Source organism: Eleutherodactylus coqui, chromosome 8 (genome assembly GCF_035609145.1).
Source record: "Eleutherodactylus coqui strain aEleCoq1 chromosome 8, aEleCoq1.hap1, whole genome shotgun sequence".
NCBI classification, from domain to species: domain Eukaryota; kingdom Metazoa; phylum Chordata; class Amphibia; order Anura; family Eleutherodactylidae; genus Eleutherodactylus; species Eleutherodactylus coqui.
In genome coordinates, this window is record NC_089844.1 from 33,718,843 (window position 1) to 33,746,346 (window position 27,504).

At 44.9% G+C, this 27,504-nt stretch overlaps 2 protein-coding genes across 2 annotated transcripts in view; both read right to left on the bottom strand.

Annotated features, from left to right (window-relative positions):
• The window catches only part of TYW5 (tRNA-yW synthesizing protein 5), a 964,030-nt gene that overhangs the window by 27,911 nt on the left and 908,615 nt on the right, over positions 1-27,504 (bottom strand). The window lies entirely within an intron of this gene.
• LOC136577863 (sterol 26-hydroxylase, mitochondrial-like) overlaps positions 12,196-27,504 on the bottom strand; it is a 33,328-nt gene continuing 18,019 nt past the window's right edge. The window contains exons 7-9 of the mRNA XM_066577786.1: positions 18,323-18,404; positions 14,294-14,494; positions 12,196-13,195 (exon numbers count right to left, since the gene is read on the bottom strand). Of these exons, the coding sequence (XP_066433883.1) occupies positions 13,082-13,195; positions 14,294-14,494; positions 18,323-18,404 (397 nt within the window). The 3' untranslated portion in view covers positions 12,196-13,081. The remainder of the gene's footprint in view (positions 13,196-14,293; positions 14,495-18,322; positions 18,405-27,504) is intronic.

Here is a 27,504-nt window from a genome sequence, read left to right on the forward strand (position 1 = left end):
TTTACTACATTTTCAGCAGTCCTGGCACGCGTTTTACCAGTTTTCAGCTAACTCAACCAAGAAAGTTTTTAAAAAAAGCAATACTCACCTAGCAGGCGGCGTCAGGTCCCTGGTGCTGCTTTCCATAGCTCTGTGCAGGCTTCCCCGACAGACCATCTTTTGCTGGTAACGTGGGTTGAAGACCACGCCTCCAGCAAGAGATTGCTCTGATTGGCTATGCCATTCAATGAATGGCTGTGATTGGCCAAGCGCCTCAGCCAATCAGAGCAATCTCTTGCTGGAGGTGGGGTCTTCAGTTCCCGCTCCCAGAAAGAGATGCTTTGTCGGGGATGGCAAGTGTAGGTGAAGATGGCACAGAACTACGGAAAGCAGCGGCAGGGACCAAACGGTGTCTGCTAGATGAGTATTGATTATTTTTTCCATCAGGTAGTGTAGCTACGGCGTTTAGCACTGCCAAAAACGAGGTACCAAGTTGTGCCGTGTTTTTGGCGGCGCTAAAACTGCCGCTCATTCATTTCAGTAGATGATGCAGAGCCAAAAACGGTCAAAGATAGAACATGCATCGCTGTCAAAGCGCAAAGTTTACTGCATTTTTAAGCTTTGTGTGAGCAGCCTCATTGAAATGAATGGGAGTGTTGTACAGCATTTAGCGCAGCGCTGAAAAACACCTGCGTGAGGGAGACCTTATGCCTGAGAGTATAAGGTAATGTCATAAACTTACTGGACGACATTATCCTAGTTAGACATTGAATAGCGCAAAAGATATTGTCTCAAGAATTGATAGAAATACCTTATTTTTAGATGTAAAAAACACCCTCAACCACCAGGAAACAGTCCTACAATACATGTAAATGTACCTCCTGGCTGCAGGATACTTAACACAATATGACGTAAATGTACATCCTGTGGATAGCGTGAGCTCAGAAGCTGAGCCAGTACCATCCTACAGCGGGAGCCGGCTGTGACTGCGGGGATTATTAAGAACAGAGTTCCCTACTGTTAACCCCCTTAACGCCACGATTCCTTTATGATGTCATTGGCTGAACCTGGCAACTAGATGGCAGACACTGGTGTACCGGCCTGCCATGGCCTGTGAGCGCTATTGTAAGCGATAAGGCATTGCAGTGCAGAAGTCCTGCAATGCATTATCATAGCGATCATAGCTGTTATGGTTCAAGTTCCCTTCTAAGACATAAAAAAATGTAAAAAAAAAATTGTATATAAAAAAACTATTGTTGCGCACTTTCCCCTATTTGTATTAAAAAAAAAAAAGGATCATCATATCAATAATGACCTATACAATGAATTGAACATACTATTCACCCTGTACGGCAAACATTGTAAAAAAAAAACAAAAAAACGTAAAAAATGCAGGTAAAATGCTTATTTTGTTCATTTTGCCTCCCAGAAAAACGCAATAAATATGATCAAAAAAGTCCCCTTTATCACCAATTCACTTCCTGTCGGACTCAGTGCATCGGGTGTGCAGTACTGTATGTCACCACCCGATGCACTGAGACATAGAGAGTGCATTGAGTCTGGTGTTGAGCGGGCGCTGTGTATGGAGAAGCCGTTCTATGCAGCAGATGGCTTCATTTACAGTGCCGCTCCCCGCCAAACTCCATGCAATGTCTTCGTCTTGGTGCATCAGTTGGTGATTTACAATTTAAAAAAATAACATAATTTCGTAAACGCACTCCAACTTTAGGAAATCCTTTAATACTGAGTAGGTTTTTTAGTACTATAAGGAACAGCAGTACCTGGTTATCTACCATGGATTTCTATAAATGTGGACATAATGTATGTACAGCCTGTAGATATGCTGACAAATCCACTACATTTAATTCGGGTGTTATTAATAAACATATAATATCAATCACTTTATTAACTGCAGTAGTACATATGTGATATACTTAATTACATGCAAACTGTGTAATGACCAATGCGTGGGCTGTACTACAATCTATCAAAGTTAGGGCTTATTCAGACCTCCGTATATCGGCTGGGTTTTACGCTGGCCGATATACACTGTCCCTCTCTGCAGGGTGAGGGGGCTGGGAGCAGTGCAATGAGCTCCTGACCCCTCTCCGCCTCTCGCCACTGTTTGCAATGGGAGGGCGGGGGCGGAGCTAAGTTTCACTCCTGCCCCGCCCCCTCCCATTGCAAATAGCGGTAAGGGGCTGGAGAGGGGGCAGAGAAAGGGCAGGGAGGGGGCGGAAGCTTATTTCACTGCTTCCGGCCCGCCTCCTCCCCCTGCAGAGAGGGACAGCGTATATTGGCTGGGCATGAAAACCCGGCGACATATGGATGTCTGAATAAGCCCTTAGAATCAGACGACGTCTTTAGGATGCTGTTAATCAAGATGTCTTTATGGCTCCATGCCATTTTTCCCAGTGCCATGCTGATGTTTGTAGTGCTCTTTCATTGCGTTGTATTGAGACAGTTACAAGACCTCCATGAGAAGGAAGCTGCAGACGTAAGCTTCTTAATCCAGAAGCTTTGTGGATTTTTACTTTAGACACCCGTACTGAACAAAGCGCTCTGCTGTCTGTCGGCCCCGTTGAGATGAATGGAGCCAAGTATAGAAATATATAGAAGGGATTCCGTATTGTGAAATATGGGGAACACAGGTGTCCAGTTTTGGGATTGGTGGGGGGCCGAGTGGTCAATCCATTGTTTTTCACCCATCTAGTGGATGGGTGGAAGCTTCTAATTTCCTCAACTAAGTAGAATACCACCTTAAGGCCCAAAAAACAATTACTAGAGATTAAGTATTATTTGGCTAATGGGGCATAAATGGGGAGCACCAATTGTAGAGTCTAGAGCAGCATAGTGCTGGCCGGCGGGCTGGGGATGCTTTACTATTCTTCTGTGGGTATCCCATGTTTATTTTACTGCTTCTTAGGAACTTTATGTGCAGCAGAAACATTTTGTAGCTTTCTTCAGATCGGAGCCTCCACACAATCCTGTCTCGGAGCTCTGCCGGCGGTTCTTTCCTCCTTAAGGTTTGGTTTTAGATCTGATCTGCATTATTATAAAGACAGGGGTGTGTCCTTCAAATTATGTCAAATTAACTGTATTTACCAGAGGTGACTCCTATCAAGAAGATGTAAAAACATCTGAAAGATGGTCAAGAGAAATGGAAAGTCCTCGGAGCTAAATTTCAAGTGTCATACCAAAGGGTCAGAATACTTATGGCAGTGCAAAGTGTTAGTTTTCCATTTTTAAAACTCCTTAGTGACTGCCCCACAGTGTTTTTACATCCTGGCTTTGTGGACTTTAGGCCTCTTTCACATGGGCGACGCGATATCGCTGCATTTTCTCGTGACTGTATCGCGATTTTGTGGCATTACAAAACCGCAACTGGTGCTACAAAGACGCGTGACTTTGTAGCCCCACATGCATGGATCTTCAGAGATCGGGGGCTTGAAATAAAAGCCCTACCTGGGAAATAAGCCCTAGCTGCAGAACCCCCCCCCCCCCCAAAAAAAAACAAAAAACATATATCACCTAGAAGCGCTGTCCAGCTCTACTGCATCTTCTCATTGTTCCCCAGCACTGGTTTTTAGGCATATCTTCTGGCCAGGGATTGGAAAATCCCCACCTCCAGGAAGCACTGTCATATTGTCATATTTGACATTGCATTTGAAAATGTGAACAAATGACAATTTTTAATAAATATGCACAAATTCTATTGGTCTATTTTACCACCTAAATTAAGTACAACATGTGGTGAAAAAACAATATCATAATTACTTGGATATGCAAAAACTTTACGGAGTTATTCTATGTTAGGGCGCCCACCCACTGGTGATTTTTTTTCCTTTGCGTTTTGCGTTTTTCTCAAGAGCAATTAGTTTTGAATGTGTTCCTGTCCACTGGCGTTTTTTTTTTCGGTCCGTTGCAATTTTTAACATAGGAACTGTCAGTTGCATATGTGTCCTTATTTTTCTCTTAATGCACCCATGAATGTCAATGGAAATTAACGGAAAAGGCGCGAAAAAGCCGCAAAAAACGCCGCGCAAAACGCGTGGAAAACGCGCGAAAAATGCTGCGTTTTTCACGCACGAAAATCGCAAACGCCAGTGGGTGGGCGCCCTTAAAGTGACAACAGATTTCGAAAATTTGTCCTGGCCATAAGGGTGCATTCACATGACCGTATATCGGCTGGGTTTTCACGCCCAGCCGATATATGTCGTCTCTCTCTGCAGGGGAGGAGGCTGGAAGAGCCGGGAGCAGTGCTCTGAGCTCCCGCCCCCTCTCTGCCTCCTCTCCATCCCCCTGCACTATTTTCAATGAGGAGAGGTGGGACAGGGGCGGAGCTAATTCACAGAACTTAGCCCCGCCCCTGTCCCGCCTACTCTCATTGCAAATAGTGCAGAGGGGCGGAGAGGGGGCAGGAGCTCAGAGCACTGCTCTGGGCTCTTCCAGCCTCCTCCCCTGCAGAGAGAGACGCCTTATATCGGTTAGGCGTGAAAACCCAGCCGATATACGGTCGTATGAATGCACCCTGCCGATATACGCTGTGTCTCTCTGCAGGGGGAGAAGGCGGGCCGGGAGCAGTGCAGTGAGCTCCCACCCCCTTCCTGCCCCTTGCCACTGTTTCCAATGGGAGGGCTGGGATGGGGGCAGAGCTAAGTTCCACCACTGCCCCGCCCCTCTTGGGAGCTCAGTGCACTGCTTCTGTCCCAGCCCGCCTCCTCCCCCTGCAGAGAGAGACAGCATATATCGGCCGGGCGTGAAACCCCGAAGCTTGGGGACTTGCTTGTAGATTTCAGCCATCACTTCCTGGCCAGAGGTTTAAATTGCCTGCCTCTAGGAAGCACTGGCTGTGATTGGTTCTCAAGTGACGCGGCTCAGCCAATGAGAGCCAGTGCTCGATGAACCAATCACAGCCATTCAATGTAATATACAATATTTTCAACATACAATGCTTATCCTAGAAGCAATTAATATTGTATGTTGAGAGACTGCTGTACTAGAATACTGAAGCTAGACCGCAGGGCAGGCTGTGATTATGCACTTTAGTTGTTGTGCCACTTTGTTGGTCTTTTAGGTAGAACACATTGATTTATTATGCTGCATGATGTGCACATACACTTTATGCTACCGCTACTTGGATGACCCCTTAAGCAATAGGTCCTTAAGGCTGGGTGACTGAGGGAGACTTGCTAAAGGAGGAGTTACTAGACTAGACACCGGACAACATTAAAATGTTTAATTTTTTACTCTACACATTCATAGAAGGGACAGAGGAAGACCCCAAATATAGGTATGTTTATTCTTGATTGTCTCTGTATTTATAATCAGTCTACTTTTTACTTAATGTTCTACGTTCCATTTCTAATTGTAAATTAAATATGAAAGTTCAATAAAATCTTTTTGAACATGAAAGATTAACATCTGGTGGTGGTTTATATATTGTAACGCCACGGGGGTTATTGAGTACGCCAAATGGTCACAATTACTTCTCTGTTATTGTCTTGTGCATTACTAAAAGTCAGGTCATTAAGCTGTGCAGTCCCAAAATTACCCCTGTTCACCTCAAGGTCAGGTACCTGGGTTCCGGAGTGGGTTCCTCTGAATCAGTCAGTCCTGCAACGGGAAATTCGTTATACTGGAGTTGAACGTCACCCGGGTTGTTCAACGTGCCATTTCCACAGGGCTGCGGTACTTCCGCCCACAACTCCCAAAACAAAGGGAAGTCCCTCTCAATTATCAGTGGGTAGAGTAACTTTTTAACCACCCCCACCTGGTGTATATAGGTTTCGCATACTGTGCTTATGGTCACCCAGACAGCCGGGTATTCTTTGGTGTCCCCGTGTATACAGACCACCCCCAACCTGCCCCTGGGGGCCAATCCAGTGAATACAGCTGAATCCAGCAATGAAATCATGCTCCCTGAGTCCAGCAAGGCCGACACTTCCACACCATTCACTGTCACCTGGCACATCTGTGGCTGGGTGTCTCTGTCCAACCCCGTAGTGCATGTAGAATGTGCCACCATAGAACAGTCCCGGCCATAGGAGCATTCCATATGTTCGGCCCTAGTGGGACAATGAGCGGCGATATGCCCTGGACCTTGGCATTCCCAGCACGTAACAGGGGTGACCGGGTTCCTTTGCATGGGCTCCAAACCCCTCTAGTTCCTTGGCCTCCTTTCTGTAGTGGATTTGGAACTCTCTCCGAGTGTCTGCAGGATTGCTAGTAGGCCTCACAGACGCTGCTGTCTCGTCCGCTGCAACGTACCGCTCGACCAAGCCCACCAGGTTGTCGGCATTCTCGGGATTTCCCTGCGCCACCCATCGTTGGATAGACCTGGGCAGAGTCTGTATGAACCGGTCCATCACAACCTTCTCCACTATTTGTGCAGTGAGGAGGTTTCTGGTTGCAGCCATTTTGGGGCCAGGTGCAAGAGGTCAAACATTTGTGACCTGGGCGGTTTGTCTTGGCTATACTTCCAGTGATGGAATCGCTGTGCTCGGACTGCCATGCTCACCCCCAGGCAAGCCAAAATCTCAGTTTTCAGCTTGCCATATTCCCCGACATCCTGTTGGGGCAAGTCATAATATGCCTTTTGCGGCTCCACAGTTAGATAGGGAGCTATATCTTCCGCCCATTGTTCTGGTGGCAGTTTTTCCCTTGCTGCCACCCTTTCAAAAATGGCAAGGTAAGCTTCTATATCATCCTCTGGGGTAATTTTTTGTAACGACCCCCTTACGGTCTTTAATATGTCCATACTAGTGGATGACTTCTCCTCTTTTTTTAAGTCTCCATTAGCATCGCCATCTGACAAGTCAGAAGTTGATTTGTTTCTTGTTGCATCTGTAATGCTTCTGCATGGTTCTTTTGCTGCTGAAACAATGCTTTCTGCTGCTGTGTGCTAGTTGCTGCTAGCTGTTTTATTAACTCCTCCATGGCTAAGGCAACCGTTTGTTTTTCTCGGGGAGTGTACTACTGCCAGCGCATCCTTCACCATTTGTAACGCCACGGGGGTAAATGAGTACGCCAAATAGTCACTTTTACTTCTGTGTTAGTTTATTCACATACGTTCTAGCAGAACAGAAATGACTGGGTCTCCAGAAAAATGATAAAGTTTGTAAAAGTCCTTTCAATTTAATCCTCCGCAGTCCACAGAGGGAGCAATTAAGTCCACAGCTGAGTGAAACAGTAATAAGTCCATTTGTTTTCACAGACCTGTAGTTGTCCAGAGCACAGCTGGTCTTTAAGTCGTAGTGTCTCCAGACCCCAGTCCTAGGGCCGGAGTTCCCCAAGTGTCCTGCTGCAGCAACGTAACTCTTTGTCCACAACGTCTCTCTGCTGACAACAGGAACCAGGTTACAACTGAAGTCTGGTTCTCCCAGACACAGACACCTCCTCCTGGCTTCCACCTGTCTCTTTACATAGCTTGCTTGTTTAGGTGCAAGATCTGGCCTGGAGTAATATTGGACCGATCTACATCACAGAAGCTAACAACCTCTGTGACATATACCTTCCATTCCAGACCACACCTCTCACCCTATTACAATATATATATATATATATATATATATATATATATATATATATATATATATATGTTACTTAATCTACTAAAAAGATAGACCTCTAGTGTACATAAAAAGCCAAAATCCTGTTGGAAGGTGAGTATGTTTTAAAGCTTCACAAAAACCTTTAAAAGAGACAATATGCAATCACCATGTATCAGAAAGCTGAAAGACTTGAAACTGAGATTGCATTTTTTTACTACTTTATACAAAGTTGCTTTTTCACGAGTGCAAGAAAAGGTCAGCAGATGAAGACAAACTTTCTGCTTGCAACTTGCGTGACCCAGGCATTTCTTCACCTGCAGTCTTCAACCATTGTCCACTCCAAGCCAGTACATCTACTTCGAGACTAAGGTAAGAAGGATAATTTTAAAATCTGGGTTTTCTTGTGCAATGTTGACACATTTTGCAATAATAGATGCAGTAAAAGCACTTGACGAAGTGTTTTTACTGCAGTACTGTGAAATGTTGTGCATGCACGGAGCTTTGGGTGTTGTGGAACCATGGAAGGGTTCTGCTGTAACTTTTGGAAGAGCATCTTCCACCTTTGGATATTAGAAGACATTTTGGACCTTCCATCAAGCTTGAATACAATAGCAAGCTACTTGAAGAACATTTGAGGCCTGCATTCATCATTTTTGAACACTAAGCCAAAGTAAGTATACAATGTATCCATGTTTAAGGCTTTGATTTCAATACATTTCTATCATGCCCTTATCTACTTTATACAAAGTTGCTTTTTCACTAGTGCAAGGAAAGGTCTGCGGATGAAGACAATCTATCTGCTTGCAACTTGCGTGACCCAGGCATTTCTTCACCTGCAGTCTTCAACAATTGTCCCCTCCAAGCCAGTACATCTACTTCACGACTAAGGTAAGAAGGGCACTTTTAAAATCTTGTGCAATGTTCACACACTTTGCAATAAATAAAGACAAACTTTCTGCTTGCAACGTGCATGACCCAGGCATTTCTTGACCTGCTCTTCTTTGACTCTTGGAATCGATAGAAGATATGCTTGAAAGAAGGCCAAAATCCTGTTGGATGGTGAGGAGGCGAGAAGATCCCAAATGACGCACTTGCGGGTGCGTATGACACCCCCCTTTCTACTCTCCTGGACACTAGTAGTTGTGGCAATCCCACTCTGTTCTTCCTTATAGTCCCGCAGGCCCCTGTGTTTGCATCATATAGGGCTTTATATAATTGGATACTCATATAAAAATTGTCTGTGTAGACATGGTAGCCTTTGTGCAGGAATCGGGACATTAATTCCCATACAATTTTCCCACTTGTGCCTATTTTCTCTGGGCAATTTGGGGGATTAAGTTGGCGGTCCCTGCCTTTATAAAGAAGAAATCACAGGTGTAGCCAGTGGCGCTCTGGCATACCTTGTATAATTTTACGCCATACCTGGCACGTTTAGAGGGTATAAATTGCTGGAAGGAAAGACGACCCTTGAAACTCATTAGATACTCGTCAGCGGACAGGTTTTTATCAGGCGTATATAAATTTTGAAAAGATTCTTTGAGTAGGGAGATAAGGGGCCTCGGTTTATTGAAGCGGTCATGGGCAGGGTCATCTCTTGGGGGGCTTGGGAATTGTCTGCGAAATGCAAGAAATACTGCAGACTTTCAAAGCGGGTTCGGGGCATAACTAATGCAAACACAGGGGTGGCATGTACTGGACTGGTGGACCAGTACGAGCGGATGGAGGATTTTTTAACTAAACCAATTAATAATAATACTCCCAGAAATTTTTTACTTTATGGGACAGTTGTAGGGATCCATTGTCTGGAATGCACAGAGGTGGGGTGCTCTGCAATAAACTGACCAGCATAGATGTTTGTCTCCTGACAATTAGTTCCAATTCTTTCATCCCTGAACACTATGACAGTGCTGTCACAGTGTTCAGTATTTGAGGGGACCTTCGTGAAGTGCTCAATAGTGCTCAACGAGTGCTATGTACTAAGAAGTGAAAGTGGAAGTGTTTCTTCCCCTACGCGAGCTGACAGTCACATGACCGCCAGGATCCCATGGCACAGCAAAGCTACAGGGTCCTAGCAGACCCTGATCAGCTCTATTAGGGACTATTGTCATTACAGGGGGATGTTTATCCCTGTAACTGGGGATTCTATGGATGCGGCTCCTATGGATGCCTCAGCTACAGTGGAAAAGTGTCAAATAAAAAAAACAAAAAAACATGTGAATGTCCCCCAGAGGTCTTATATGACACCATGGGGGACATTGATGGTAAAAAAAATTACATACATAAGTAAAAAAAAAATAAATACAATAAAAATATATACAGAAAAAAGGAAATAACCCAATCCAATGCTATGCCACTGTTGGGCGCCAAAAATGTTAGTGGAAACCAATATTTGCTATACAATATGCCATTGGGGTCCAAATTAAATTATTAGAGGTAAGCTGAGCTCAGGAGACTAACATCAATTCACACAGCAGAGGGTGCGATCCAAAGTAATCTGTTTATTTGAGTGACAAGCGACCCTTTTATAGGGTCACATGTTCAATTACAATAATTCAAATCTATTATAATTCATTTGTTATTATTGGTCAAAGAACATAAACAATATATAATATATACAAGATAAAGGATTTAACATCTAAAATGCCAACCAAACCAGAGTTGACCATACATGATTGACTTCTTGGAACAGTAAATGTAAACAATAAGATGTTTTCATAGAATGTTTATGAACATATGTGAACAGGTCAGTTTAACCCGCCGGACAGTCTAAAGGCCACAGCAGCTATCTTCTGGAGCAAAAGTCTTAGTGATTCACTCAAGGTTTATTAAAGAACCATTTAATATCCAAAAATCCTTCAGAAGAGAACAAATGAATACAGTGAAAAGAGGCACAAAAGATGGCTACACATAAGATAAAACATGAAGTCCTATTCATTTCACTAACATGGGTCTTCAGAGGGCTAACAAGCCTCGTAGAGTTGGCAACTGGGAGGCAACATTGAGAAATAGAGAAGCCTTTTGGATAACGGTTCTGGACAGTCGCCATCCTGGAGGTTTGAGTTACCGTTCTGCTTTACTTTACATTTACTGATGTTTTGTTTTAGCATGTTCCAGTAGACCCCAGTGTTCATTTGAGGCCATGTGCCTCCTCAATGTGATTGATTGAATTTTTTACCATATATCCAGACCCGACATCTCTCCCTCCATTCACTTGTAAGGAAAGGAAGTCAAGGAGAGCGCCAAACACTTTTCAAATGATAGTTGGTAACTTGTATTAACTCACCTGGTGCCAGACATGACACCCTAGGGTGAGCATGTCAGCACCTAGTATCCAGGCAGGCATATAGCATTTTTCTTTTTTTTCTCTTTCACGGAAGATCCACCGAATTGTAATGCAATGGAGAGCTGCAGGTATCACCCAAAAAAATCCGAACCTCCTAAGAGGTCGGATCACACAGAAATGAAGAAAACGAAAAAATAGGGTTCCTGCGCTACTTTGTATGGAACAAAGACCAACTCTTTTTTTTTTTAAAAGGAATTGCAGTGGTCAGTAATGATTAATAATAAAAACATTTATTAAACATAACAAATTAAGGTCAAAGCCTTATATAAAATAAGTAAAACAAGTAAATATATACTTGCAACGTGAAATATGCAACGCGTTTCGACGTACTAGACGTCTTTCTCAAGCATTTGAGAAAGACGTCTAGTACGTCGAAACGCGTTGCATATTTCACGTTGCAAGTATATATTTACTTGTTTTACTTATTTTATATAAGGCTTTGACCTTAATTTGTTATGTTTAATAAATGTTTTTATTATTAATCATTACTGACCGCTGCAATTCCTTTAAAAAAAAAAAAAAAAAAGAATTGGTCTTTGTTCCATACAAAGTAGCGCAGGAACCCTATTTTTTCGTTTTCTTCATTTCCATTCACTTGTGGAATTGATACCAGGTCAAATTGCTGCACTTTGCCGGGTTAGAGGGAGTACTACATGATACTAGTTCCTGTCCCATGACTTCTGGCATGTCAGTGTAAATGCAGGCTCAAAATTGTGAGAAGAGAAAATCATTTATTATTCTACAAAAATTTGTCGTGGGTTGAAATGTATGCCAGCCACTGTCGATTCTATATAAAGATATGTTCTCCATAAAGAGTTAAAGGGGTTGTCTCACACCGAAACGGGTTTTTTTTTTCCATAGGCCCCCCGTTCGGCGCAGGACAACCCCAAGGGATGTGTTAAAAAAAAACAAACATATTACTTACCCGAATCCCCGCTCTGCGACGTCTTCCTTCTTCTTCCTTCACCAAGATGGCCGCCGGGATCTTCACCCACGATGCACCGCGGGTCCTTTCCCATGGTGCACCGTGGGCTCTGTGCGGTCCATTGCCGATTCCAGCCTCCTGATTGGCTGGAATCGGCACACGTGACGGAGCGGAGCTACGCGATGACGCGTAGAAGGGGGCGAAGCCAGAACGCCACTCGTGCCGGACAGAGCAGAAGGGGAGAAGACCGCACAGCGCAAGCGCGTCTAAAAAAGCAAGAAGACATCAGAATTAGACGGATCCATGGAGACGGGGACGCTAGCAACGGAGCAGGTAAGTGAATAACTTCTGTATGGCTCATATTTAATGCACGATGTACATTACAAAGTGCATTAATATGGCCATACAGAAGTGTATAACCCCACTTGCTGCCGCGAGACAACCCCTTTAAGTCCCAGTTTACATACATTAGTTATACTGATCCTGAGTTACATCCTGTATTATACTTCAGAGCCGCACTCACTATTCTGCTGGTGGAGTCACTGTGTACATACATTACTTATCCTGTACTGATCCTGAGTTACATCCTGTATTATACTACAGAGCTGCACTCACTATTCTGCTGGTGGACTCACTGTGTACATACATTCCTTATCCTGTACTGATGCTGAGTTACATTCTGTATTATATTCCAGAGCTGTACTCACTATTCTGCTGGTGGAGTCACTGTGTACATACATTACTTATCCTGTACTGCTCCGGAGTTACATCCTGTATTATACTCCAGAGCTGCACTCACTATTCTGCTGGTGGAGTCACTGTGTACATACATTACATATCTGGACTGATCCTGAGTTACATCCTGTATTATACTCCAGAGCTGCATTTACTATTCTGCTGCTGGAGTTGCTGTATACATACATTACATTATCTGTAGTGGTCACACACAGCGCATTTGCTTGGATGTGACATTCACAAACGTCTCTGGTCATCCTTGAACCCTGGCCTTAGCAGTTCACTGATTTTGGCAGTTTTGGAAATACCTTTTTTAACAAAAGTTCTGCAGTTGTAAAAATATAGCAATTATTTAATTTTCAAGTTTTTTTTCAAATTATACTTTAAAAAAAAATAAATGTTAAGATACAAAATTCCAACAGTATATGAGAATATATTCCTTCTCCTTTTGTGAAGTATCAGGCCCACAAGATCCTATGGTAAACCCTAACATTAGTGTCACCCATATGTGACTTCAGGGTCTTTATTCTGCATGTGACTCGGAGATCATCTTTCCAGGAACTGGAGATTTATAGGTTTACTTGGAGTTAGAACAACTCCTGTCATAGCTTTAATGTCTCCAGCTTGAGGATCTGGTCGGATCTCATATTTCTTAATAATCTGAGGATTAAATCACATAAATGTAATGAAAAACAAATCCAATTCAAGTGGTGTAATTGCATAAAAAAATGGTATCTGAACAAATACCATATTTACTAACTCTGGTCACTTGATTTTGTGATAAAAAAAAAGCAGTGTGGTGTAGTGGCCCAGAGTTGGGCACTATGGAAAGTAAGTGTATTTACTGTTATTTAAATGTGTATGTGCCTTTAAAGTAAATGTTGCATATTATTTACTGATTATTTATTCTGCCAGACAACCTCTTTCTCTCATTGGCTGTCAGGAGCATTATTTTGAATGGACATTTCACCACCAGCAACAGGTCTGTGATTGGTGGAGGAATTCCAGTCAGAGTAATTCCAAGTGTGCGTAAGCATCAGTGGTCAGTGTGAGGAGAAGACTTTGAAGAGAGAGGACATAAAGAGTAGAGCAGGAGGAAAGGACTTTCAGTGCGGCAAGAAGGCAGTAGTGCGAGTACTAACAAAAGGCAGCAAGAAGCACAATTAGAGCACAGATGTGGTTCCTGTACTCGTATATAGAATAATTTACCTTATGAAATGAGTTAATATATATTGAAGATTGCTCTGAAGAAAAATAAACTGCTGTTTTGCTCTACCGTTTATTCCTGCCTCCTGGAGTCCCTTCTTGCCACAGTAACACCTGCACTACACGTACCACACTAATACCATCGTGCAGGGAAAAGGATTATTCCCCAACTCTATTTTTATCCATTTTATTTATTTTTGCGTACAGCCGGTTGGGGGCTGTTTAAAAAAACAAAACGCATCACACTCACATGATATGCAATTTGCATGCGAGTGAAAAAAAAACATTTTAACTATAGGAAACCCTTTTTTCCCCAATGCTTGAATATTGCATGTAAAGTGATGTGATGCGTTCCATTTTATTTTTTTTAAATATTGCTCAGAGTTTCTTGGACCAATATCACACTCGCCCTTGTGAATGCACCCGGACTCTGGATTGAGAGCTCTTTTCTTCACTGATGTATTGTAGCAAACAATTTTGATGCCTAGGGGGGTAAAGTTTTAAGATGTGGCAGATATATAAAAAGACAATTGTCTCAAAATGTTAACTTACCCGAGACAAGGCCAAATGCATCTCCAGTTCAGCGATCCGACGCCCGACACATGCCCTAACGCCGTACCCAAATGGGATGGAGCTGAACGGGTTATTCTTTATTTTTTGCTCTCGCAACCAGCGGTGAGGGAGAAACTTGTCTGGTTGTGGAAAATTGTTCTCATCCCGAGATATGGCGTAATGATGCAAGGCAATCATCGTCTACGATGGAAAAAAAAAGAGAAGAAGCAACGAATGAGGATTCAGATGGAATATCATTTATTGGTGCAGCAAAGATGAGAGATCCAAAAAATAAAATAAAATGACAAATTTTAATCCCTCCCTTTTCTAAAGTCTATATTGGTTGTGGCCTATGTGATCATATATATACTACAGAGGCAGCCAATAAAGCTTATACATGGCCCAGCTTGGACTGGCTCTATTCCTTTTTCCTATAGGCCATTTCAGCATACCCCTTCCATAACCATAGTGAAGAGTCCTACCACCAACTACGAGCAGGTGGCTGCCAACTACAGTTGGCTCCATCTCAAGGAACTGTTTGGGTAAAAATTAGAGATGAGCGAACGTACTCGTCCGAGCTTGATACTCGTTCGAGTATTAGCGTGTTCGAGATGCTCGTTACTCAAGACGAGTACCACGCGATGTTCGAGTTACTTTCACTTTCATCTCTGAGACGTTAGCGCGCTTTTCTGGCCAATAAAAAGACAGGGAAGGCATTACAACTTCCCCCTGCGACGTTCAAGCCCTATACCACCCCCCTGCAGTGAGTGGCTGGCGAGATCAGGTGTCACCCGAGTATAAAAATCGGCCCCTCCCGCGGCTCGCCACAGATGCATTCTGACAGAGATCAGGGACAGTGCTGCTGGTGCCGGAGCTGCTATAGGGAGAGCGTTAGGAGTTATTTTAGGCTTCAAGAACCCCAACGGTCCTTCTTAGGGTCACATCTAACCGCGTGCAGTAGTGTGGAGGCTGCTTTTTGCAGTGTTGCACTTTTTTTTTTTTTTTATATCGACCGTGCAGAGCATTGCGTCCTGCAGTAATTTTACATTGTCCAGGGCCAGTAGTGGTGAGGCAGGGACAGAAGACATATTTAGTGTATATGGGCAGTGGGCCTTTCCAAAAACATTTGGGAAAAAAAATCTATTTGGGCTGCCTGTGACCGTCCTCAGTGTACTGGGTCTCTGCTGGGGGTAGTTGTCCTAATTCATACGCAGCCAGCTAAGTGTTACAGCAGGCTTGCGCAAAATTCTTTCCTGCCTCTGTGTTGCCTCTTACATCACCGCTGTATTCCTGTCCACAAGTGTACTGGGTCTCTGCTGGGGGTAGTTGTCCTAATTCATACGCAGCCAGCTAAGTGTTACAGCAGGCTTGCGCAAAATTCTTTCCTGCCTCTGCGTTGCCTCTTACATCACCGCTGTATTCCTGTCCACAAGTGTACTGGGTCTCTGCTGGGGGTAGTTGTCCTAATTCATACGCAGCCAGCTAAGTGTTACAGCAGGCCTGCGCAAAATTCTTTCCTGCCTCTGCTGTGCGTTCCGTAAGCGAAGTCAGCCTCCAACCACAGGCCAATAAGCGGCACATTTAATTACAGTGTTCTGTTTCTGCACTACTGGTAATACACCATGCTGAGGGGTAGGGGTAGGCCTAAAGGACGTGGACGCGGCCGAGGACGTGGAGGCCCAAGTCAGGGTGTGGGCACAGGCCGAGCTCCTGATCCAGGTGTATCGCAGCTGACTGCTGCGGGATTAGGAGAGAGGCACATTTCTGGCGTCCCCACATTCATCTCACAATTAATGGGTCCACGCGGTAGACCTTTATTAGAAAATGAGCAGTGTGAGCAGGTCCTGTCGTGGATGGCAGAAAGTGAATCCAGCAATCTATCAACCACCCAGAGTTCTGCGCCGTCCACTGCTGCAACTCTGAATCCTCTGGCTGTTGCTCCTCCTTCCTCCCAGCCTCCTCACTCCATTACAATGACACATTCTGAGGAGCAGGCAGACTCCCGGGAACTGTTCCCGGGCCCCTGCCCAGAATGGCCAGCAATGGTTCCTCTCCCACCGGAGGAGTTTGTCGTGACCGATGCCCAACCTTTGGAAAGTTCTCGGGGTCCGGGGGATGAGGCTGGGGACTTCCGGCAACTGTCTCAAGAGCTTTCAGTGGGTGAGGAGGACGATAACGATGAGACACAGTTGTCTATCACTCAGGTAGTAGTAATTGGAGTAAGTCCGAGGGAGGAGCGCACAGAGGATTCGGAGGAAGAGCAGCAGGACGATGAGGTGACTGACCCCACCTGGTTTGCTACGCCTACTGAGAACAGGTCTTCAGAGGGGGAGGCAAGGGCAGCAGCAGGGCAGGTTGGAAGAGGCAGTGCGGTGGCCAGGGGTAGAGGCAGGGCCAGACCGAATAATCCACCAACTGTTTCCCAAAGCGCCCCCTCGCGCCATGCCACCCTGCAGAGGCCAAGGTGCTCAAAGGTCTGGCAGCTTTTCACTGAGAGTGCAGACGACCGACGAACAGTGGTGTGCAACCTGTGTCGCGCCAAGATCAGCCGGGGAGCCACCACCACCAGCCTCACCACCACCAGCATGCGCAGACATATGATGGCCAAGCACCCCACAAGGTGGGACGAAGGCTTGCACCGCTGCCTCTCCCTCTGTGCCCCAACCTGCCACTGAGATCCAACCCCCAGCCTCACGCACACTTTTTGAACCTGATTTTGCCTTTGCCTGACCCTCTTGTACTGCGTACCCTCCCGTTGCCGACCCAGATAGTCTGACTCTCCTTGCTGTTTGTTCCAGTGTCTGTGTGTTTGTTAGTCCCAGCGTTCCCCTTCCTTAGTGAGTGTAGGGACCGTCGCCCAGTTGTCGCTCTGGGGCCTAGCCCAGGGGGGCAAGTAGGTAGGGACAGGGGTTGTGGGTATCTTCAGGGACCTCCAGTTTCCCGGACCCCGAGTCCTGACAAAATGGTTAAGAAAGTAAGGATGGCTGGGACCTTAGGAGGCAGTGATCATGCTATCCTTGAATTTTGGATAAAAAGGGGAGGAAGACCTGTGAAAACTCAGACCTCAAGGTTGGATTTCAGAAATGCAGATTTTATTGAACTCAGAAAGAGGATAGGAAGAATCCAATGGCTGGATGTTCTTAAAGACAGAAATGTCCAAGAAGGTTGGGAAATATTGCGAAATGAGATTCTCAAAGCACAATCATTAACAATCCCTAAGAAGGAAGAGTGGGAAGCATTTAAAGAGACCAGAATGGATGAACACAGAACTTGCACACGTTAAATAGGAAGAAGAATATGTTTATCAAATTGATGGACTGGGGAATATCTAAAGAAAAATATAATGCGGTCTGGGAATATAATGCGCAGGGAAGATCAGTTGATATTCAATCTACTTTCTGAGAGAAAACAGATACAAAACAGAAATTTAAAAGTTTGGCCTTCTGAACATCATTCTTAACCAATTCATCATTTTCATCTTGTAAGCATCCAATAGCATCTGTGACTTTTCATTTGCTTTTGACATACCTCCCAAATCCTTTTTTTATTACTTTTGGCCTCTGTTGCAAGCCTCAATTCATTATAATTAGATATTAGAAAAAAACTTTCTGACAGTGAGGGGGATCAATGAGTGAAACAGATTACCACAGGAGGTGGTGAATTCTCCTTCAAGGGAAGTGTTCAAGCAGAGGTTGGACAAAGATCTGTCTGGAATGACTTAGTGAATCCTGCCCTGAGCAGAAGGTTGGAACAGATGACCCTGGAAGTCCCTTCAAACTCTACCATTCTATGATTCTATGATGATAGTGGGGTGTAAAGAGAGGAATTTGCAATGGCTCCTACACTATACATGACTGATCCATACTCTATGTATTTGATCATATCCACAGCTGGCCAGAAATGGACCAGTTTTACTGATGATCAGCCAAGAGCAAGGGAAATGCGAACAATTAGAGGACATCAGCATGGCACCAGGAGGATTTCTGCTGCCTTGGAAGATGAGCACGATCCTTCCCATTATGAACTTACGTCTTTTGGGAAACAATACTCTCCAATGATGATCTCCTTCTCAGTAGCTATTCTGGAGTTAGTCGGCACAACAGGATACAACCTGAATAAGAGAGGTAACACTGTTATCTTAGAGCAGGCGATGCATACCTCATTTCTACAGTCTCTGTGTATGCAGGGCATTTGGAGTCTGTGTTAGAAAAACAGAGCATCAAAAGCAATAAAGAAATTATGAAATCTTATAATTTACTACAGAAATTTATAATTTCAGAACTAAAAATTACATGACGATAAAAAGGCTTAAGGGAAATCTGCCAGTAAGACCATGCCACCCTAACAGTAGCAATAAAAGAGAAAATCCAGCTCCTTAAAAAAACACTTTTTCTAGTACAAAAAATTCATAAAATTATAAACGGTAGGTACCGTGTGACACCATGTCTATGCTTAGGCGCGTTTCGAAAGACACTCCTTTCTTGTCTTTTGAAACGCGCCTAAGCATAGACATAGTGTCACACGGTACCTACCGTTTATAATTTTATGATTTTTTTGTAATAAAAGAAGAAGAAAAGAAGCGTTTTTAAGGAGACATCCTTTCTCCTTTGTTGCTGCAATTCAAGCCATTTGACAGATTATCAGGCTGAGCACCTGAAAACCATCCAGCTAAACTGGGGTAAATACTATCCCCTACTAACCAGATGAAGGTAACATTGCGTTATGTGTTTTGGCACCCTAACAGTAGCTCAGACAGCTTAGTGAAAAAGAAACTTTGGATAGGAATTGATTCAAGAAATATATGGAATACATGGTAAGGCCATCATTTTACTCGCTGCTATCCTTTCGGCCCAGGGAATAGGAAAGTTATTTATGAGTTGTGAAATGTAGTTGAGCATTCACAAGTAAATTTTAGTAAATGTATTGGGGCTTGTAAAATAGATGCCTAAAATAGAGTATGGAATAGTAGTTCCATACATATGGGAAGGAATTGATTACCGTATTTTCCGGTGTATAAGACAACTTTTTAACCCAGGAAAATCTTCTCCAAAGTCGGGGTCATCTTACATGCTGGGAATACACTGTAGAAAAAAAATCAATACTCACCTGACATCATTAAATGGCTGTGATTGGTTAACACAGCTCCGGCTTTCATTGGCTGATGCCGCGCTGAGTTAGTCAATCAGAGCATTAGCTTTCTGGAGGTGGGGCATTCAAGCCCCACCTTCAGAAAGCATTGCTCTGTCGGTGTGGAGGAGGGAGCGACAGCCTGCAGCAGCGCCGCGGGAGGAGAGTAATGATTTTTTTTTTCTACAGCGTATTCCCGGTGTAGAGGTCAATAGTCATCTTATATGCCCAGTTGTCTTATACGCTGGAAAATATGGTATATGTTGCCTGGTTTTATTATCAATCCCAACATCAAACATTTGAGATTGTGTGCTACTTACCTTATAGTACTAATTGGGCCTGCTTTAGGGAAGAGATAGGATCTTTTTATTGCCAAGATGACCTCATCAACATAGAGCCTTATTTTGTGTCTGATGTCATAATTTAATTCATTTGATCTTTTAATTCATTCTAATCTGTTGAGCTAGAAGTTCCATAAGGAGAGCAAAGATAAAAGGATGAGAGAAGGCGTACCTGCCAAATGCCACTAGAGATTTCGAATAAAGTGGAAATGCACCTGTGCAGATGGAGTCGAGTGCAACAACAAAACCTCAGATTTAATGGTACCTGAGAAACCAAATTTTTCTAAAATAGCTTGTAAATATCCCCAGTGAATCCAATTGAACGCCTTTTCTGCATCTAAAGCCAAAATTAAAGATAGTATATGACCAAGCTCAACAGCTGTAATAACATTTAGGAATTGGTGAGTGTAGCATGGACCTTTCTCTGCAGGACAAATCTTACTTGATCTGCATTAACCAAAATTGAGAGAATAGAAAAGAGTCAATTTACTTAGAATTTTGGCATACATTTTAACATCAGTACTGAGTAAGGAAATAGGACGGAAATTGGCTGGACACGTGGCTTCTTTAGTGGGTTTGGGAAAGGTAACGATTAGAGCTTCTAACATTTTTGGGGTGAAGGCACCATTATTGATTAAATACTGATACCAGAAAGGGGGCCAGAACAGAAGAGTATTTTGTATTATAGCCATTGGAAAAACCATCCGGGCTGGGGGGTTTGAGGGGTTTAAATGTTTTAATAGCTCCTAAGACTTCAAAAGTACAAATCAGTGCAGAAAGAGGCTAATTGGTCTGATGACACTCAAGGGAGATTAATGTTCTGAAGAAATCTCTAAATTTATTGCGATTGTGGTTGATATGTGCTTGTGCCTTCTCTTAGATTTTAAAGAGAAGTGTAATATGAGGCAAAAGCATTAGCAATTTCTTGGGGATGGGTGATTCTATGATCAACGGAATCTAGAAGTTATTGTATTCCTTCTTTGGATCTAAGACTTTTCAGTTGTTTGGCCAACAGTGCCCCAGTACGGTTATCATTGGCATAAAATTTCATGTTCATTCTTTGGAAAGTAATGTCATGTTTTACAGCCAAAAAGCTCTGGAGCTTGGCATGTAATTTAAATAACTCCTCAGTTCTATATGGCGAAGGGTTAATTTTATTTAAGCAGTCAATGTTGTTAATTTGAGAGGTCAAAAGAGTAAACTCCTCCTGTCTTTCTTTTCTAGCCCTGGAACAGTATTTTATGAGCAGGCCTCTCATATATGCTTCATGGGCATTCCACACTGAAAAGACATTCGGAACTGTCAGAGTTAAAGGGGTGGTCTCGCGAAACCAAGTGGGGTTATACACTTCCGTATGGCCATATTAATGCACTTTGTAATGTACGTCGTGCATTAAATATGAGCCATACAGAAGTTATTCACTTACCTGCTCCGTTGCTAGCGTCCTCGTCTCCATGGTTCCGTCTAAATTCGCTGGCAGCTTGCTTTTTTAGACGCGCTTGCGCAGTCCGGTCTTCTCCTTTCAGCACGAGCCGCTTCAGTGTGCTCCCCGCTACAGCTCTTCTGCGCATGAGCAGACGAGCTGTCACTGCTCGGGAGCGCGCTGGAGCGGCCATTCTGTACCATCCTCTGTTAGAGGAAGGTGCAGAGCCGCCCAGCTGTCCGGAGAAGCCGCCCAGCTGTCCTGCCGTCCAGCTGTCCTGCCGTCCAGGTAAGTGATGGGCCGGGGGGGCTGCCGCTGCGCTGGGGGGGCTGTCGTCGCTGTCGCTGCGCCGGGGGGGGCTGTCGCTAGGCCGGGGGGGCTGCCGCTGCGATGGGGGGGCTGTCGCTGGGCCGGGGGGGCTGCCGCTGCGATGGGGGGGCTGTCGCTGGGCCGGGGGGGCTGCCGCTGCGATGGGGGGGCTGTCGCTGGGCCGGGGGGGCTGCCGCTGCGATGGGGGGGGCTGTCGCTAGGCCGGGGGAACTAGCGCTAGGCCGGGGGAACTAGCGCTAGGCCGGGGGGGGCTGTCGCTAGGCCGGGGGGGCTGTCGCTGCGATGGGGGGGCTGTCGCTAGGCCGGGGGAACTAGCGCTAGGCCGGGGGGGGCTGTCGCTAGGCCGGGGGGGCTGTCGCTGCGATGGGGGGGCTGTCGCTAGGCCGGGGGAACTAGCGCTAGGCCGGGGGGGGGCTGTCGCTAGGCCGGGGGGGCTGTCGCTGCGATGGGGGGGCTGTCGCTAGGCCGGGGGAACTAGCGCTGGGCTCCGGGGCCTTCACCTGGGCTCCGGAACCTAGCGCTGGGCTCCGGGGCCTTCACCTGGGCTGAGGGTCTAGCGCTGGGGAGCCGGGGGCTAGCGCCGGTTACCTGCTGCCTGGCGGTGGGTGACTGGTCGGCGGCTGCGGGGCGTCCGGTTGCCATGGAGATTACAAGCATTTGAATTCCCCGCCTCCAGAGATGACGTCATCAACAGAATCACGTGACTGGCGTCTCGGGAGCGCGCACGTCGGGCTGAAGCAAGGGCTGTACACTTTGGGAGAAGAACCGGCGGCCATCTTTGGAAAAGTTTTTAAAAGTTGCTGAAACGCTGGAACAGTGAGTAGAAACCGGCTTTAAAAGTCATTTAAACGGGTGCTTAGTTTTGTATGCTGAATAAGGGGGACTGGGCAAAAAAAAAAACTCACTGCTTCCTCGAGACATCTCCTTTAATGGTAAAAAATATTTCAAATTCAGTTTTCAGATTAGGTTCATATTCCAGATGTGAAAAAATATATTTATTAAATCTCCAAAGAAAAGGGGGAGAATAAGGGAACCTCTCGTGTAGCAACAAAGGCACTGGCACATGATCTGACCAAGTAATGGTTCCGATCTCAGTCCATATAATTTTCCTCAAGCCCTTAAAATCCAGGAAAAACAAATCCATTCTTGAGTAAAAAGATTAAATTAGAGATGGGAAAATATAATCTCTTTTAGAACTAAAAAAACAGTGCCAAAAATCATACAGTTTCTCATTCTGTAAAATCGGAGCAAAAGAGGAGGATGATCTTGATTCAAAAAAGGATCCATAGACGGATCCATCACTGAATTAAAATCACTCCCAATTAACAAGATGACCTTTCAGATTTTAGGAGTTTTCTTCGAAATGTGTAAAATTGTGTAAAAAAGGCCAGCTTGCAGTTTATATGGGAAATATACATTTACCAAAGTAAAAATGGCATTATTTATCTTGCACACGAGGATCATAAGACGACCCTAAGGGTCTAGGTACAGGATCTGCTAGGAAAATAATATTGAATTGCTAATAGCAATTCATACTCCTCTTTTTTTTCCTATTGGGGTCTAAAGCAAAAAAAAGAAGAATTTAGGGTTAGGCTTAGAATGTTTATTCTTTATAAAATGTGTTTCCTAAGCAAAAAAGACATCAGCATGTAATTTGAGGGCCTCGCGCCAAAATAGGCTATGTTTAAATGAGCTGTTTAAACCCTTAACATTCAGGCAAGAAATAGTAATAGGCATAATTTACAAATAAACTAAAGCGCTGCGCTGTCTTCATGGGGACCAGAAAGTGGTGGACATACAGCATAGAAAAAGACCTCTTATTAACATAGCAAAAACAGCGGTGGCAGAGAAGAACAATGTTAGTCCATTGAATTCAATGGAGCCGGCAATACAGCCGGCTCCATTAAAAGCAATGGGCTGCCGCCGAGCGCGGGATGAATTTTCGGGAAGGGCTTAAAAATATAAGCCCTTACCTGAAAATCATCCTAAAATGTGTAAAAAAAAAAAAAATGTATACTCACCTTTCCGCTGCAGCCGGAGTTCAGCCGCGTCTGGCCGGCAGTTCTCCTGAACTGCTTTCTGTACTATTCAGCAGGTGGGGATTTAAAATCCCCGCCTGCTGAATGGGCTGCCTCAGATTGGTCACAGCTCTCACCAATCACAGGCAGCTCTCACTCACCCATTCATGAATTCATGAATTAAGCCCTTCCCGAAAATTCATCCCGCATTTGCCGGCAGCCCATTGCTTTCAATGGAGCCGGCTGTATTGCCGGCTCCATTGAATTCAATGGTCAGTGCTCGTTTAATCGAGACGAGTACCGCGTGGTGCTCGCCTCTAGTAACGAGCATCTCTAACACCCTAATACTTGAACGAGCATCAAGCTCGGACAAGTATGCTCGCTCATCTCTAATAATTATCAATTAGGAATGATAACCATTCTTGCCAACAGAAGACAAATCTTGTGCAATGCGAGATAGAGACTTGTTTGTTGACAGAGGTGTAGCTCGCTCAACAGGAATGTCCCATTTCTTCAGGAGGGACAATCCTTCTGCCACAGATGCTGCGACATAGGATGCTCCATTTATCGAAATAAGAAGCTTAGTAGGGAAGTCCTATTTGTATTTAATGTCAGCTCCGCTGAGAACTGAAGTAACTGGAACAAATTATCTCCGAAGTTGCAGAGTTGCTGGAGAGAGATCAGGGAATATCAATATAGCGTTGTATGGGTCTGGTAAAGGTCCTCTTTGTCTCTCCTTGCTCAAGAGTTTCTTCTTACGGTGCTTTTACATGGAACAATTATCGCTCTGATTCCTGCGATCTAGTCAAAATCTGAGAGACTATCGTTCAGTATAAATGCATGCAGCGGCTAAGTGATGAGCAAGAACTCATTCGCTGCCTGTTCATCGTTCATGTGTGCATGCAGAAAACCGAACAACATACTGTTCTGTGTAAACAGGAAGTCGTTCACTTCTAAATAACTGCCTATTTGCTGTGAATGGAGGCGGGAGGGCTTGCTCCTCCTCTATTCAGTCAGCGATGTGTAAAAGGAACAATTATTATTGGGATGACCTGTCGGGCAACAGAGCCCGACAGATCGTCCCATGTAAAAGCACCCTTAGTCTGGTAAAAGTGGATTCATGTCAGCACATCCCTAAAGCTTTATTCCCAAGAACACATATCGGCCACCGTTTTCATGGCCGGATGATGTGCGCTATGTTGGGAGAGAAAAATCTGCTGAACGGGCACGCAAATCAAACGTTTGTGCACCTGTTCAGACGGCCTGGGGCCCGGCACATATGCGCCGAGCTCACCAGGCCATCGCCAATTTCCCCTCCCTCCCCATCGCAGGCTCACCTCTCATCTCCACCCCTCTCGTTCTTTGCAATGGGAGGGGCAGGAGGGGGGCAGGGAGAGGGCGGGAGCTTAGCTCCACCCACACCATGCTCCTTGTCCATAGCCATCAATAGGAGGAGGCGGGGCGGACCTGCAATTAGCTCTGCCGCCTCCCATTGTACAGAACGAGCAGGGAGAAGACGAGAGGTGAGCCTGCATTGGGGAGGAGGCAAACAGAGGGGGGGAGTTTAGCAGCTATGCTGCTAAACTCCCTCCCAGCTATGGCCGCTGCCATGGGCTCCAATACAAGCCCATGCAGCGGCCGACGTATTCCGGCCAAAACTTAGTTTCAGGACTGTGTTTTGGGCCTGACGTAAAAACGCCCAGCGCTATATTGGGTTGGCCAGGTGCTTTTATGTCTCAGGAATACGCCCATGTGATCTGATGCATTGGAATCCTGTGCATCAGATCACAGCATATATTGGATGGCTGTGAAAACGGACGGCTGATATGTGCTCGGAGGAAAGAGCCCTTAGAGTGGTATCCAGTGCAAAGCAAGCTTTAGGAATACTATATGCTCTATCATATTACCATGGAAATAGAGATGGAAGTAGCGATTAAAAGAGCTGAAGTAGGCAGTTGGGGAGGTCAACTGGAGACATGAAACTGGAATTCTGATCCAGAGATAAAGGAGTCAAGAATGTCCATCAAACATAATTTGAGATAATGGTCATGTTGTAAGTTGCTTTAGAGCCATAAATGATCATGAATGCAAATTTCAATTGACTATGGCTTTGTGCAGGTTTATGGTATTGCCATAGAAAACAAGTCACAGTAAGCACAAACACTTCTGTATTGTAATAGGAGATCCTTATGGAAGGCAGCCACCTGCTGGCCCATATTAGTAGGTTATAATACTTAGGTTCTTTGAATGCTCAAAGTGGCTCCCAATCTTACAAAAAATAGAGATACAAATGAGTGTGAAAGTTGAAATGGTGAAGTTGCCAAGAGGTACATATGGTACTCAAATGTACCTCTCTAGTTCCCAGCAGGACCAGAGGAATGAATCCTGCTTGGCACCCAAGCTCCCTTCACTCAAAGATTAGAATTTTGGTCCTCTGGGTTGAAAAGTTGTTTCGTTATCTCCCTATGCTGTAATACTGAGAGCTACAGGCATTAAGGCTGTGCCACGCCCAGGTCCTTTCCGGTTCAGGAGCCCCATGTCCTCACTCCTGTGCCAGTAATCCACAGCTGACCAGCTGAGATCCAGCGGTCCCTCCTCTTTGCACCAAAAGATGGCACCAAGCAGGAGGGGAGGCGAGCGATGACTGACACCATGCCTCCCAACTTGGTGTGACACGGGTGAAAAGGAACTTCATCCACCTGGGCCCCTACAAACAAGTAAGTTCGTCGTGGAACTCCTGGGGTTGCAGTGAGTTAAAGGCTTCCTTTCTGTTAAGTCAAAGACAAATTGTATTTTTAACAGCACCACCCTGGGGTACATAAAATATATCGTATAACTTCAATTGTCCTTTTTGAGGGGAGGAAATTAGAAAAACGTCCAGAAATTCTGCCATACTTTGGGGTTTTGTTTTTATGGTGTTCACCATTCGGTAAAGATAACATGATAACTTTATCTCGATCAGCACGATTATTGAGATACCATGTTTATAGAGATTTTTTTACTACTTTTGTACAATAAAAACACATTTTTTAAAGAAAAAAACTATTAAATATGCATCACCCCATTCTAAGACCCATATCTTTTGTAGTTTTCTGGTAGCAGACCTCTGTGAAGGCTTCTTTTATTCTTTTAGGAGTTGCATTTTTTATTGGTACATTTTTGAGGTACAGATAGTCCCCGACTTGTGAACATTCGAGTTACGAATTTCGCTAGATACGAACTATCTGTTCTGCACAGTATGATGTAATGCTATGGCATTACATCATACTGTGCAGGGACCGGACAGGCTTCTATCAAGCCTGATAGAAGCCTGTCCGGTCACATTGCGGTTGCTGGGCAGCCGGGGGCCTTCTGAAAGGCCCTAGGGCTGTCTATGCAGAGCGCCTATCAAGCTGTGCGCTTGATAGGCACTCTGCATAGGCAGCCCTGGGGCCTTTCAGGAGGTCCCCGGCTGCCTAGCAACCACACAGCGTCCCGCGATCTCATCGTGGGACGCTGTACGGGCCCCCTGAACGTCAGGTGCAGGCTGTTTCTTACAGCGGGCACCCGGCGGCAGCAGTTCCGACGAGCCGCGCTGCTCGTCAGAACTGTTAACACTTTAAATACCGCTGTCAGAGCGGTATTTAAAGTGTTAACAGTTCCGACAAGCGGCGTGGCTCGTCGGAACTGCTGCCGCCGGGCGCCCGCTGTAAGAACAGCCGGCAACCGACGTTGTATGGAGCGGGATCCACCCGCGATCCCGCTCCATACTACCATTTGTTCGACTTGCGAACAAAACGGACTTGCGAACGGGCTCCCGGAACGGAACCTGTTCGCAAGTCGGGGAGCACCTGTATATGTGATTTTTGGATTGCTTTTTATTGTTTTTTAGGAGGCAAACAAAGGAATAGCAGTCCTGACATTACTTTTTAAAATTATTTTTATGGTGTTCACCAAGTGAGATAAATAACAAAATATTTTCATTGTGCGGGT